The sequence below is a fragment of the Epinephelus fuscoguttatus genome, linkage group LG16 (assembly GCF_011397635.1).
Source record: "Epinephelus fuscoguttatus linkage group LG16, E.fuscoguttatus.final_Chr_v1".
Lineage (NCBI taxonomy): Eukaryota > Metazoa > Chordata > Actinopteri > Perciformes > Serranidae > Epinephelus > Epinephelus fuscoguttatus.
Window position 1 is genome coordinate 6,367,946 of NC_064767.1, and position 15,248 is coordinate 6,383,193.

The window sequence follows — 15,248 nt, forward strand, 5'->3', positions numbered from 1 at the left end:
TCCTTTCCTGGGTCGGTCCTCATGTGTGCCAGTTTCGTTGTAGCGCTTGATGGTCTTTGCAACTCCACTTGGGGACACATTTAAAGTTTTTGCAATTTTCCAGACTGACTGACCTTCATTTCTTAAAGTAATGATGGCCACTGGTTTTTCTTTAGTTAGCTGATTGGTTCTTGCCATAATATGAATTTTAACAGTTGTCCAATAGGGCTGTCAGCTGTGTATTAACCTGACTTCTGCACAACACAACTGATGGTCCCAACCCCATTGATAAAGCAAGAAATTCCACTAATTAACCCTGATAAGGCACACCTGTGAAGTGGAAACCATTTCAGGTGACTACCTCTTGAAGCTCATGGAGAGAATGCCAAGAGTGTGCAAAGCAGTAATCAGAGCAAAGGGTGGCTATTTTGAAGAAACTAGAATATAAAACATGTTTTCAGTTATTTCACCTTTTTGTTAAGTACATAACTCCACATGTGTTCATTCATAGTTTTGATGCCTTCAGTGAGAATCTACAATGTAAATAGTCATGAAAATAAAGAAAACGCATTGAATGAGAAGGTGTGTCCAAACTTTTGGCCTGTACTGTACATGTTTTAAGTGTGGATGAGAACACGGCTACATATAAAACATAAAAATACAACATGTCAGTGGTTTGAAATGCCAACTTTTATTCTGGTGACCAATGGGCTGTTGTTTTCAAAATGTCCTGCTGATTTGTTCTGAGTGGATGACACAAGACTTGGGTTGTGTTTTAGGAAGAGAGCTTTATTTGTGGCAGATTTTATCAAATGATGAGTTGAAGACAGCATGCACACGTGCTTATTTAGTGGTGCAGGGAATCAGGTCCCAAAGAAAAGCTAACTCATTAAGAAATTGAGATTCACACACTTCTTCACCTTTGCATTGATCTATTTAAAAAAGGTTGACATTTCACTCTCAATTAATAGGTACCAATGCTCTACGTTTTTGGTGTAATGTAAATTTTAAAAAAAAGCAGCTTATTTCACATATCAGCTGGGCACTTGAATGTATGACACAAATGAAAGACAAAAGTAAGTAAGTTGAAAGTACAGTGACTAACAGAACGTCATGAGGCGAGCACAAAGCCTTGCAGCACACCACATGTAATTAATCATGTTAAAGCATGATAACCAGCAATGGAGGCTGACATTTTCCTGATTGATGGATAAGATATTAATTAGCAGTAGCATTGGTATTCCCACAGATACCAGCCTCAATCTGTCAATTAAAATGACTAATCAATTGTGTTGATGAGTGTGGTTCAGTCAGACAGCATTAGTATTAATCATCCTCTGATGAAAGCAGACTGAAAGCACTAACCGTGAAACCCCTCATTTAGAGTTTTCTGTTTTTATACAAATGCCGCTATCTCTTCCTTTATTTCACTTTCACCCTTTTCGTTGCTTCGATGCAATATGGTTGCATCTGAAATATTTTTTTAACACAGCAGCAAGGCCCCAACCAAGGCCACAGCCTTTACAAGAGAAGAATAGACACCCAGCTGGCTGTGAGAACCACATCCATGTTTCAGTCAGGAATAAAAGATCGTTTCTGCATGCGCTCTTTTTTATTGTGTAGGTGTATCTCATGGCCTTTCCTCATGCTACAATTGACATAACTTAATCATCTGTCAGGATTTAACTAGATTAACCAGGCTTGATAACTCAGATAAATCCAAACTAATTGAAAGAATAAATCACAAGGGCTACTATTACATTTAATGATGCATTATGTTACGCCATCACCGCTAGTTTCATATCATATATTCATGACAAAATATGATATATACAGTAGCGTTCTCAATGAGTGTGGTCTGTAAATCAGCGGGGTGTATGTCCCGGTGGAGGTCAGCTAATCTGTCTTCCACTGTGAGGCTCACTCCAGAGGTGGAAGAAGGCAGGAAGCACACACACACATAAACACACATATCCAGCCTAGCCTATCGTCACTGCCATGTGTGGGTCCACAGGGAGGGGAAGTAGGGCGACACGCTACAGACTCCCCGCCACCCACACCTGCCTCCGCTTCAGGCCGCAGACACACAATCACACACATACACACACACACACCGAGTAGGGAGTATCTACTTTCATATAAAATGCCACATTGGTTTGAGTTTCTTCATCTGAGTTCCTGGATGGCGTGCGGTTTATTTGCCACGAAGAATGTAAATGAGAAGGATTAGACATTTCAAGGACATTTCAATGGGCTTTACAGTCCATTCATGTCAGGTTCAATGTCCACAAACTGCAGAGACATACAGCAGTTTCAGCAGCACTGCACTGAAGACATTCTATATGCGATACACTCTCATTTTGTCAACAGATTCAGCTGTTATAAAACACTGTCTTTAATCAGCCCAGTCACCAGAGGAAAATGTTGGCATTTTGCAAATGTCTTTTACATATCATATCAATGTTTTAATATGACGTAGCATATGAGGAGGTGGAGGGAAAGTGGATGGCGTGACATCTGGGTGAGACGCCTGCCAAGATCCAGACAACTGCAGACCACTATTTAAGACGAACAAACAACAAAGCCAGTTGTGTTTTAGCAACTTGTCATGTTTTTTTAGCAACCCCTTACTGTTTTCCACCCAGGATTGTGCCATAAAAAGAGCATACTTTAAGCCAATTCATAATCTTCTCCTGGTGGAAATGGGTCAGGGTTAGGGTGATGGTTTTTGTGCCTCTAACCACACATTGATTGCAGCATTGTTAAAACATAATGGTTCAATGTTTCCGCTGCACAGTAACATGAAAATATTATGTGTTTGAGGTTTGCAGAAACATACAATGCCAACATTTTTGCTGGTGAATGGGTCGCTTTAATAGCTTATTAGGGTTAACCAAAGGCTTTATTGTGTTTGAATAAGAAACCTGAAAATAGCCAGTGTATTTTTAATGAGTTCATTTATCAACAACTGTTCAATTTTAGTGCCTGTACTGAGTATTTCCATTTTATTCTACTATACTTCAAAGTAAAGAATCTCCTCCTCTTCCAGCTATGAAATTCAAATGCTGCTTACATGTAAATGCATCTGCAATAATAATAATAATCCCAAAATAAGATTTATAAAACGTTACCTTATTCCATTCTGTTGGAGAGTTTCACATATATTCTCAACGCGTTCTAGTTCTTGATTGCAGCTCCTTTGACATGATGTTTACACAAAAAGATATATATTTAAATGCAGGTCTGTGTTTTTGTGATTGCACCATTCCATCAAATGGAAATATTCTCGGTGTCTCGTTCCCCAAAATTCTGAAATATTCAGTATCTCTGAAAACTTAGAGAGCTCCTCTTGCATCTCAGAATAAAGTTCTAGGGGCTATGCTTTTGAATACCGGGCTTTTATTTGTGTATCTTTGCATTGTACTTAAGTAAAAACTCTGAATACTTCCTCCACCGCTGCACAAAGTGAAGTCTTCAATCTTAGAGGAAATATTTGTGGTATGAATTCAAAATTGAACCCAGGTTATCAGAGGCTGCTGCTGATACCTGTCTCTCACCTCAACAATATTACTCAGATGTCTAGAATCCTCATTGTGCACCTCTCTCTAGTAAACCTTTTTTGATGTGAAAACAATATCCATTTTTGTGAAAATGTATCTCCCAATTTTGGACAGTTTCCAGCCTGTTTTGGATTCAGATGTGGCGTCTCCAGTGGTATCTGTCGGCCCACCAAATGAATCAAAGGCCATCAGTTTCCACAGAGCGTATTTAACATATGACACTTGGTGGGCCCTTCCATCTAAAGTGGTTTACAGTAGCAGGAGTGCATACATCTTGTGTATGGGTGGCCCCAGTGGGAACTGAAGCTCATATCCTGACAGTGCTGGTGCTGATATATGCTCTACCCACCAAGCTACACAGAAAATGAAATCCCTAACCTTGGCAGCTTTAGTGCTGGGCTCTACTCATTGAGCTCCATGGGAAATTGAGTTTCTAACCCTGGCAGTAGCAGCGCTTATAGCTCTACCCAAAGGGCTGCAAAACTGCAAAAATTTCAAAGGACAGATCATACTGTCATTTTCCTTTGGCTCTGTAGATACCAATGGGGTCACCAAGGCTAAAAATACATATGGAAAACATATGTATGTATAAATATGTATATATATTGTAACTTAGTTGTGATTAGTTGTGATCCACATTTTTTATGCATAAGACCTTTTATTTAGAGCATCGCATCAAATTCATATCTTTGATATATCCCATAACAATTGACCTTTAGCTGGTCCAACAAGCTGTTGGAGTAAGCCTGGAGCCCGCACTGTAACTAACTGCACTCCCTGAAGAATCATATTTTTGGAAAAATGAAGCAGTGATTCCAGAGAGAAGCAGACAGAGGGGTCTACAGTCTGTGTTTGAAGGATATATCCAGGATGTCAAACTGACTCAGCAGCAACAACAGGTTAAAAAGACAAAGATAGTTAGAAGCTAAAGCCGAACTATAGGCTACAGATCACAGTGTAAAAGTGAACCACCACATCACTGCTGATCGCCACACAAGACAATGAATATAAAGGGAAACTTTGCTGATATTGAACCAGCTGTGTAGCATCGCAGTGTGTGCAGATGAGTGGTGTTTGGCCTTACCAGCACCTGGGCCTCCGTCACCTGAGGTCCAGGTGTTGGGTACGTTCACACAGCTGGTTGAATATGAGCAAAGTTTCCCTGCTTCCCTTCACTGGTTCCTGTACAGCAGGGTCGGTCTTTGTTTCACTGTTATAATCATTACAAAGCAAAAGCAGCATGTGTATACATTCAGTAGGCTATATCTTCAGTAGCTAGCTAGCTAACCCTACACTTTTCAGGGTTTGATTTTGGAACAGGGAAGAAATGGATATCTTTTTCCAACCTCTCCAGGTAACGAGTATCATTAATACACGACGTGCCCCAGGCACAACATTTAGCTCCAAATCCACAAAACCAGCCTGAAAATGAAGGAAATCTGAAACGACTGCATTAGAGTCAATGGAGCACAGCTGTGTTGTTGTCGGACCCTGGTCTGAGCTGGCCAGATGCTGCGTTATGATTGTCCAGTCTGCATCCAGGGGCGGGACTTGGTGATGGGTCTGTTTTCAAAGTTGTTTAAGTTTTATTTTTAGTGAGTGAGGTTAAAATTTTGGGGGAAAACCTAACAAAATAATATAGCCTCAAGGCCCAGTTGTGAGCCTCTTACTGGGCTTTAAATCATATGTTATGGGGGGGAATTATGTTGATTAAGATTTTGGTTTCCAGGGATGGTTTTGCTGTAATCAAAAAACCCTGCCTTGGTTTAGTCTACACTTGGGTCTTCTTTATCACACAAACTGCATGACATTTATCTTCACACAAATAAGTACAAATTTCTTGTGAGATCAGAATGTTTTCTGTCTTTTTACTCTCTTGGTTTTCTTGGTGTTCTTTGTATACTGTTGCATTATTCATTTTGTTTAATTATTCTGAGAAATGTAATGATTTGTAACCTTTGCATTTAACCCAACAAAAGACGTCCCTTCAATCGCTGCGTCTCTCATCCAGTGTCTTGTACACTGTTATAAATACACAGCATTGTTGACTTTCTTTGACAGCTATAGTCAAACTGTCAGTGGCTGACAATTATTTGTCAAAACCTGAATTTAGATTTTCCAAAAGCTTTCATGTGGGAGTAAAGTTTATCTTGTTCATCTCCTCCTGTCCTACACCGAAGGCGTTTTTGAAGGGAGAAATCAAGAAGGCAGTGGAGAGAGGTCTCTGGGTCATTGGTAAAGTGAAAAATGATCCGCTTACATCCAGGCTAACATTGCCCGATAAGATTGGGGGCAGATTGGACAGAGCTTTTCGCATTAGAAAGACTGGCTCACCCACTCTAAGATGTAGGGCAGGGCCACTCAGGAGATAAAGTCACTGTCACTGTGGTAAAAGCCAGCGGTGACACCACAGACATCAGCACTTCCTCTAGATTATTTTCTTACAGTCAGTGAGAGTTATATTGCCAGTCCTGCAGAGCCCAGGGAAGCGTCTGTGAGCCAAGTCGCTGTGGTGATGATTAGGCTTTAAAACCACAACTCTTCATAAGTTTTAACTTTAATTGAGCTGATTGTTTTAAGCTGCGGTTTGTTTTTGTTTTTCAGTAAAGCCAGATGAGGACACAAGTCATAAACTAGTGTAAACATATAACCACAGTAAATAAATAGTGGAAAATTAAATATAATATGAACAATATAATAAAACAAGTTTTGCATTAATCAAATTGTACTATAATGGTCAATTTTGCACGTGCTAGATGTTTCTCCTCTCTCAAAGCAGCAGAAACCTCACAGCTGCACTCTACCCCTATAAATGCTTGGCTGGAAAATTGCTGCAGAAATGTAATTGTGGCTTCAGTGTCAAAATGTGAGCCGTTTATGAAACCAAAATGACCTTCGACCTCTTGTTTCCCTGATATGTTTTACACGCACGCAAGCTCTCACATTTATGCTGTTCAGGCATCAGGGATACACACACCAGTGTGTTGTTTGCTCAGCTTTTTGTCTTTGTGTCTGGGTGTGCACATACTTCTTTGACGGTGGGGACCGCAAACAACATAACACAAATCTGAGTTGCATTATGGGGGTTAATGTTGGCACCAGGTTTTGATAGCTGTTGAAGCTTGCCTGGAGCACTGGTTCCCAACTTGGGGGTCCGGACCCCCACTACAGGTCACTAAAGCTTTGCGAGGCTTGCACAGCTTTCTTGATTTTTAAGAGGTGTAAAAAAAAATAAATAAATAAATAAAAAAAAAAAAACGTTAAATATACAGTAGAATTTTATCTCAGTATTGCTTTGATTTCTGTCAGTTAAACTACTAGATTTTTTGTTTGTTTGCATGTTTGTTTGTTTGTTTTTATTACTATTCAAATCATTAACTTAAAAAAAATCTTACAGAATAAGGACAATCATGTTTTGCTTTTTTTTTCTTCACATAGGTTTACATTGCAACAGGCTCATAATAACATTAGCTGGCAATCAGTGGTGTAGTGGAGGGTATACTCAGGTATACGGGGTATACCCACTTCTTTTTCTATCCAGTTACAGTATACCCACCTATCAGCTAAAGCCATTGTAATACATAGGAGAGTATGCCCACTTCCTCATCGGTAACCTACCTATCTACCTAGTAGTACACCCACCTCATCATTTACCACTACACCACTGCTGGCGATGCTGATAAGCGCAACCAGAGTAACTATCTCCTGCCTGCCTGCTCACAGTGAGAGAGGAGAGGTAGCGATGACACTGAATTACTCTGAGCAGCCAGCAAGTTGCTAAAATGGTGTGAACAGTCTGAGTTCAAAGCATTTTTCTCACCTGCAGTTTCTCCACACCTCTCTTGTGTTTTGTGTCGTCCATCTTGGCACAGTTTTTATTGCAGTTGCTGTTTAATGAAAGCACTCAGCCCAAAGGGGGAGGGGTTGAAGGATGTGATTGGCCCAGCCCAGTGTCAATTAAGAAAATATAGCAATGGGCCAGACTACCTGTAATACTGGCAGGTCAGACAAAAAATAATAATGATAATGATAAAAATAAAAAGGGGGATAAAAGACAGTTGTGTCAGCCCACTGGGAAACTCCCCGATGTGCCAGATGGCTGGTCCACCGCTGGCCTTGTCCTGCATTAGAAAAGTGTGCAATTAAAACAACCAAAGACAAAACCAAAGCCAATAGACCAATAGCCAAGCATCAGAGAGAAGGAGACACTGAATTTGTCAAAAAAAAAAAAACCCTATAAAGTATGTAAGATTGAGATAACATATAAGATAACAACTACTACGGACAGAGAATTGTACAGAAAGTTCTTTAAAAAATCAGGAAAGCTCATCTGTGATGTAATATTCACAGGAAATAATCACTGTTCAGTTTGATTGTGCAGTTTATCAGTTGTTCTTTACAGTTATTGATATGCATTTAATAAAATATAAAACAGCCATAAAATATGTAGTCAGGGGTCATCAGTTTATGCAATGATAGAAAGGGGATCCCTTAGGAGAATAGGATGGGAACCACTGGCCTAAAGTGCTTTCTGACACAAAGGATTTCTTGGTGAAGGTTAGGAAACAAATCGTAGTTTAGGTTAAAATGAACAAATCTCTGCCAGAAAGCCCTCGAGGCAAACGTCTCCCATGTGCATTATGACAAGGAAGATAAAGGTGTGGAATAAAACAGGAGCACAGGTTGAGTTCCTTTTCTTCTTAAACTGTCTGACAATGTCATAATGTCTGATCTGTGCAGTTTTTCTGTGATATTAAATGGTTAATGTTAAACAAAAAATGTTAGGTATCATCACTGCAAATCCCAGCTAATGTGTTTCATCAGGACTGCATGTGTGTGTGTGGTTTGATCAGATTTGACTGACAGTGACCGCACACCATGAGCAAACAACCCTACAACTATCATCAGATTTTTCCTCAAATGTTGCCAATACTTGTTTTGCGCGTGGGAGTACATGACGTCAACTTTTTGAAATCTCTCTTGAAATAATTCCATCACTCATATTTAGGCAGCACAAGCAAAAACGCTATTCGAAAATCATGGCAACTATTCGGCGATTTTTCGAATAATTGCCCCGCTGAGCCCGGCCGTACGGTCCCTCGCCGCCTCCTGCGTGCCTCGCTCTCAAATGACTGTGCATACTTGTTGTAGACTTGTGATACACAAGCTTTGCCTCACAGAGTTTGCACTGCACCTCGTGTGGTTAGGAGCTGAACTGCATGTCAAATAAAGGGGGGAAATGAGACGGCGAATAGTAATAGTCGCATTAAAAAATCGATTTATCAAAATAAAACGACTATTCGAAAATTCGAAACCACCCATCCCTACTCATATTACAAAGCTGAATGTTCAGGGCCGTAAAGGTTACATTCAGGTGGGGTTAGGGAATGTAATATTATTACGCAGGGTCCTCACAAATACAGCAGAGCAAGCATCCATGTGTGTGTTTGTGTCATTCCCTGTAACACTACTAACATGTGCCTTCTGACTCCATGTGACAACAGACAAAATACTGATACAGCAGCTCACATGAAAGAACAACATGTCAGTGATGATCCGGCTATACGCTGTGACACAATGCTAACGCACACTATTGTTAATAATAACTTTATTTTCTCTCTTTCTCCCTCCCCTCCCCTCCCCTCCCCTACCTCTCCCTCTCCTCCCTGCCGCCTGAAACAACAGATCACTTGGGCATCGAGTTTATGGGTAAGGAAGCTTTTCTTGTCTTGCATCTGCATGAGTCACGACCGTAAACATCGCACTGCTTCATATTAGATCAACATTATGCTGTGTGATTGCTTACATACAGCACATGCATCGTTCATAACACCCAGCAAATGGCACACGTGCCTAATCACATACAGCATCATTAAATCATTTGACATGCAAACAGCAACGCTGTGATGAATACAAATGGCGTCTATATGAATGCTCACATATCCACAACCACCAGCGTCTCTCTGTGAACACACTGTACAGTATTTCTTCGGAATATTAGACGTAATCTTTATCTCTCTCAACTCTCTCGACACATATGTGATTATATATCATTATTTTCTGCACCATCACTATCTTTATGCATCCTCTTTCTCTTCCTCTTCCTCTTCTTCTCTTTCTTTCTGAAGTGTCCCTTCAGAATTCCAATGTGCTGCAGTCTCCTTGGAAACAGTGAGAACAGAGAGGCAGGCGGGGTACAGTGAGGGAGTTTTTATGATGTTGGCTCTGTTACCAAATGCGCTCCTCATTAGTGCGTGTGTGTGTATGTGTGCACATGCATGGCACATGCTCAAAAAGTGTGTTTCTGAAGTCCTTACGTATGTGAGTTAGACAAGATTCTTCCAGCGATTGTGTGTCGAGTGTTTGTGTGTTTCCAATGCACATGCCTGCGAAGCTGTGCAGGTTGGATGCCAGCGGCTCCTCCTCGTCACTGCCAAGCTCCCCTCTCCTGTTCTTGGCTCTCCTCGCAGGCTCGATGTCGGGTATCACAGCTGATGAGCGCTAGTTAACGACATGGAAGCTTGTTGTTAACTAGAGCCCCTCACTCTCTCTGTTGGTATAATTTGGGCCCTTTCCACACCGACAGGTTGGAAAAGCAATGGATCATCGAGGAAAATGGCCTCCCCCTGGTTTGAAATCACTGGGTCTTTGTTCTCAAAGTGAAATTTCACAGAGACAAGCAGAGCCGTGCTTCTTTTTCTGCAGCACGACCACTGCATTAGCAGTCGAACGAACCAAAGCTTTTTTTTTTCAGGGAACTTGCTGAGACTATGCAAACTTGGCAGTGACAGATGATCTTTTCCACAGAGCTATCTTGCAGGTTTTCCCATTTATATTCAGCGAGAGGTTTTATGCCTCTGCAACATTGTTCAGACTGCCACATTTTCTTTGCCTAGCTAACATCTCTAGTCCTGCCAATGTCTTCCCCAGCATTGTGTTAAGCGGTGCACAGATAAGCACCTCCCACACTCAACCCTGGTTGTCAATGTCTGTGGCTTTGGAAGCTGTTTCTCCTGAGAAGAAAATAGTATAAGGCTTACGATCCACTGAAACAATATACGAGACAGTTAAGTAAATACATACTGCACAATGTGGGTTACTTGTGAAGAAAAAATGTTTGAAGAATAAAACTTGGATTTAAACATCTTAAATCATCTTTCCTGCGTCATCTTGTTTCTGTTTATAGCAACACATGCCATATCATCTTCTGGGAGGACCCTTGTCTCCTACAGATGGACATGATTTCAGTCAGAGACACTTGTGTCAAGGATCTGACCATTTATAGCAAACGATTAGTTAGATAGATTTGGCTCTGATCAGACAAGGCTTCACTAGACGAGGGAATCAAAGCTGCAACAAGGTTCCTGCTGGGAGGACAAATCCCCCTTTAATAAACACATCAGTAGTAAAGTAGTATAGTCCACCATCTACGCCTGTGTGAATACTAGTCAGCTGGTAGCCAATCAACTGATAAATGAGCCGCTGATGATGAGGCATGAATGAAGTCGTTATTTCCGCAAATCAAGCACGACATCAGTGCTCTGCCTGAATCAAGCAGTGCTCATTTTTTGGTTTTGATTTTAGCTTTGATGGGATAATTCTGGTTTGTGGGAGTGATTTTTAATAGCTTTGGCCAATAGGTGATATTTCTAAGGAGAAGTTATTTGGAAGAGAAAAGTGGCGTGGCAACATTGTAATCCAAACTTTATGTTGTGAGCACCAATCACAGTTTATAAACCAGCTTTTTTTGTTCATTTGTGATCTATCATACTTGTTGCTGTGAGCTCACAGTTGACTGACTGCTCATTTTCCAGTCTGTTGCAAGGTCAATGTATTCCTAGGTCTCTTAGCAAGTAATTTAGTGAGTATTCATAACTGATGATGATTACTAAATCTAAATAAATAAGACCCAAGTTGAAACAAGGTGCAGTTGCAGGTGCATTGGTGTTATGCAGTTGTTGGTCCCATGTAATCTGAACAACAACATTATAAATACATATTGTATCCAGTCAGTGGCCACTTCATTAGGTACACTTGTACAGTCTAATGCAATCCAGTATAACAGCCCTAATATTACATCTGTCCTTACAAAACCTCATTATGTTTAGTTTTTGCTGCCAAGTTGCCGGACGTAAATGTTGGCATTGTACGTTTATGCAAATCTTTTTGTGTGGTCCGGGGATTTTTCTCATAGAAGATATTTTGATTGATAGCATTGAAACTACAGGTGTTACTAACTGTATTAATGTCAACATTTCATTTAGGTGTACCAGTAAACCATCCATGTACACCTGGGCTATTGCATGAGAACAGCAAATGGAACGCATCCATTTTTAAAATACGTGTTATTATGAGTTATTGGGCACTATTAGGTATTGCATTAATTAGATAGTTAGTAGAATGATTGTTAAATCATTTGCTGCTCTGCTGTTGCTTCCGTCTTTAAAGTATTTAGGGTATTTAGTGTTGCACTAAAGTTAAGACAGTCAAAAGAGACAGATCTTTAAAAGAATGGTCAAAATTGTCAGCCCAGTCACCACAAGAAAATGTTGGCAATGTTTCTGCAAACCATGACTATGTTAAGTTTGCATGTTTCATACCTATCATATCAACGTAAAGTGATGTAATGTTTAAGCTGACTTTGTCATCTAAAGGTGGACGGGATGCTGGATGGCATGACACCTAGGTGAGACGCCTGCTGCCACTGTTTGAGATCAACAAAGAACCAAACTGTTTTTTTTCCTGGCAACTCGTCACTGCATTTCCAGCAGCTTTTTAGGCACCAACCACAGGTGTTTTTTAGCAACCCATCACTGCGTTTCCAGTTGGGATTGTGCCACCACAACTGGGTATTTTAAGCCAAAACATGATCTTTTCCCAACCAGAACTACACGGTTTTGTTCCAGGCTAACCCCAAGTTAACCACAGTGCTGTTAAAATGTAAAGTTTCAATGTATCCGCTGTATATTTACGTACAAATGTAACCTTGCAGAAACATACAATGCCAACATTTACTCTGGCAGTGGGGTTGGTTTCCGTTGAGGTGTTGGACTTCTTTGTCCTTCCCATTTTTTTCCACTTACTGTAGTACACACGAATTCGGCGAGCGATTTGTGTATGCCGCCATCTTGCGGCGGCGCCATTGCTGCGGTGACATGTGTCAGTCATCAATTCATTACGCTGTCATTGTGAACTGACTCTCATTACACGTTGCCACTGAAACGTTCACTTATAGCCTCTCTTTGGCATTTGAGCAGCTTTATAAAACTCTTGAACATGTAATGGCTCCTTAATTAGCAAGTTGACTTTACATAGACGTAATATCTTTTCAATTTCTACTGACATTGTGTTGTTTGGTTTGTTCACCGCTCCGTGACATGCACGTTAAGGCCCAAACATACTCGGGCGGAACATACGCGGAACGGATTCCGCGGAGGTTCGCGCGGACTCAAAGCGGATATCCACAAGCCCTGTGTGCGCAAATTTCAGATTTTACGACCGTGCGGACTCCCCTCTGCGCACCAGTGACTGCTCGGCATGGATTTTTCACATCGCAGGGATTTTTCACGGACATTTTTACAGGAAACTTCAACGCAGAAGTGCGCTCGACTATGAAAGCCCGAATGACTGTGGACATTCCTCGCGGAGTCCGCTCTGCTTATAGTACGTCCGAGTATGCTTGTGTCGAGCGGGCGGAGGAGTTGATCTCACGTAGCGAGAGCACGTGTGCGTTGAGCACACGTAACGTATGCTAACGTTATATTACACAGTGTTTAATGAGGCAGTCTGTTATCTCCCTATTACTCTAATCTTTCCTGCTTATCGCTCAAACAAATGATTAATTTCTAAATTAATATCGGTACTCATTTAAGATACCTTCATCAGTTACCAGAGGCCACCGTCTAACATCATCAATCCAGCTATTCATGATGCTGTCATTGTAGACAGTCAGTTCACAATGACAGCATAATGAATTGATGACTGACACATATCACCGCAGCAATGGCGCCGCCGCAAGATGGCGGCATACACAAATCGCTCGCCGAATTCGTTTATAATGTCATCTTATACAATACAGAACCAGCAGTAACTATAGCCTCAATGCTAAAACATATAATTTACTTAACACCTCTATGACATCACCAAAAACCGAACCTTATAAGCATCACCAAAGCAGACTTTATTCCAGTATTTAAAGACTTGAACACTGTTAAATTGTAAAAAAGACAAAAGGGATGACACCAAGAATGATAACTATAACTATAACACTGTGAGCATCCTCACTGATGAACAATAATGCTTTGCTTTGTTAACAGTGGCACCAAGCACACACTGCACACTCCAGCCATGGCAACAGCTTAGGAAAATTGATAGTGTCACTTCTTCTCCCATTCATTAAACCACTCTAACCCCAGTAAAATTGTTCGTCACTGTCGTTATGGTTGTGGAGTGGGCTCTTCTATCCACTTTAAATTTTTAAAACAATATATTTATAGTTATTGTTATTGTTATTGGCAGCCTTTAATACTGAGTGCAGATACTAAGACGTGCTCTGAGTGCATTTATACAGTATAATCCCACAGCAGTTACTTTCCACAGACACCCATAACCCTATGCATGATTAATAGAGAGTGAACCGCCCCCCTCCCACTGAGTCAGTTTCTGAGGTTAAAATTAGAAAAGAAGTGTGTGAAGTTGAGATCTCTCCACCCAGGCCATCACCCACCCAAGGCTTAATAAAATAGAGAATATATTCAAGACTTCTTGGAACCTGCCCTCCTCCTTGTACATTTTTTATATTGCTTGGCAAAAAGGGGAGAAAATTTCATTGTATCTAGTCAGTCAGTCATGCGGGCATCAATATTTCCTTTCCATCAGAGATCACTGAGCTCTGACTGCAAGACGTTCCACCTGGTTGTAAATCAATGTTAGAGCAAAGTGTTACAGGGAGCTATTTTTGGGGTGGAATGGATTTTAAGTCGTGTTGATTTTCAATTTGAACCCAGAGGGGTTAAGTTGTGTTTGCTGGAAGGAGGCATTTTGACGAACTAGAGCAAAGACGAATGGAGCGAGGTGGACACATCTGTGTTTGTGTTTTCTTTAAGACACATATAAAGTGCATCTCAACAGCAGGGATAGTGAAGTAATAGTGGAAAAGTTTTCATTTCACTCTGCTCGACTTTGACAAGTTAGGGACTGAAACACATCCTGACTGCAAAATATTAGGCCTGCTCTGCTCAATGTCAAAGAAGAGAGAGGAGATGAGTACCGGGGGGAAGAAAGACAGGCAGACGTAATGCAGAGCGAGAAGCAGCAATCACTTTGGTGTCTTTCCTTGAAATCACTTTTCAATCAAACAGCATCACAATTTCTGTGTTTTTATTTTTCTGAGATTTTCTGTCAATGAGGATTGAATTCCTGAAGGTGCAGCTTTGCTCCTCTCAAATGTAGTGGTAGTGCTGCTGCCCAAAATATAAAATGCAGTACTTTCTGCTCACACAGGTGAAGAGTAACAAGTGTAAGTCAGTAATTACTTGTGCACCAATTTTGGTGAAATTTTAATAAACCAAAAAAAAGAGTTTAGCATTTCTAGTAGTTTACAGTTTTTGGTTAAATATGAGTGATGAATATCATAATGTTAACGTTGTTGCCATTGATAAAAAGATTCTTGTGCCTCTATTGGGTCTTTAACAAACTGCCTAGAGTATT

At 40.7% G+C, this 15,248-nt stretch overlaps 1 protein-coding gene across 1 annotated transcript in view; it reads left to right on the forward strand.

Moving 5' to 3' along the window:
* LOC125903352 (pro-neuregulin-3, membrane-bound isoform) overlaps window positions 1-15,248 on the forward strand; it is a 551,607-nt gene that overhangs the window by 481,816 nt on the left and 54,543 nt on the right. Inside the window, exon 4 of the mRNA XM_049600226.1 lies at window positions 9,225-9,248. Within this exon, the coding sequence (XP_049456183.1) occupies window positions 9,225-9,248 (24 nt within the window). The remainder of the gene's footprint in view (window positions 1-9,224; window positions 9,249-15,248) is intronic.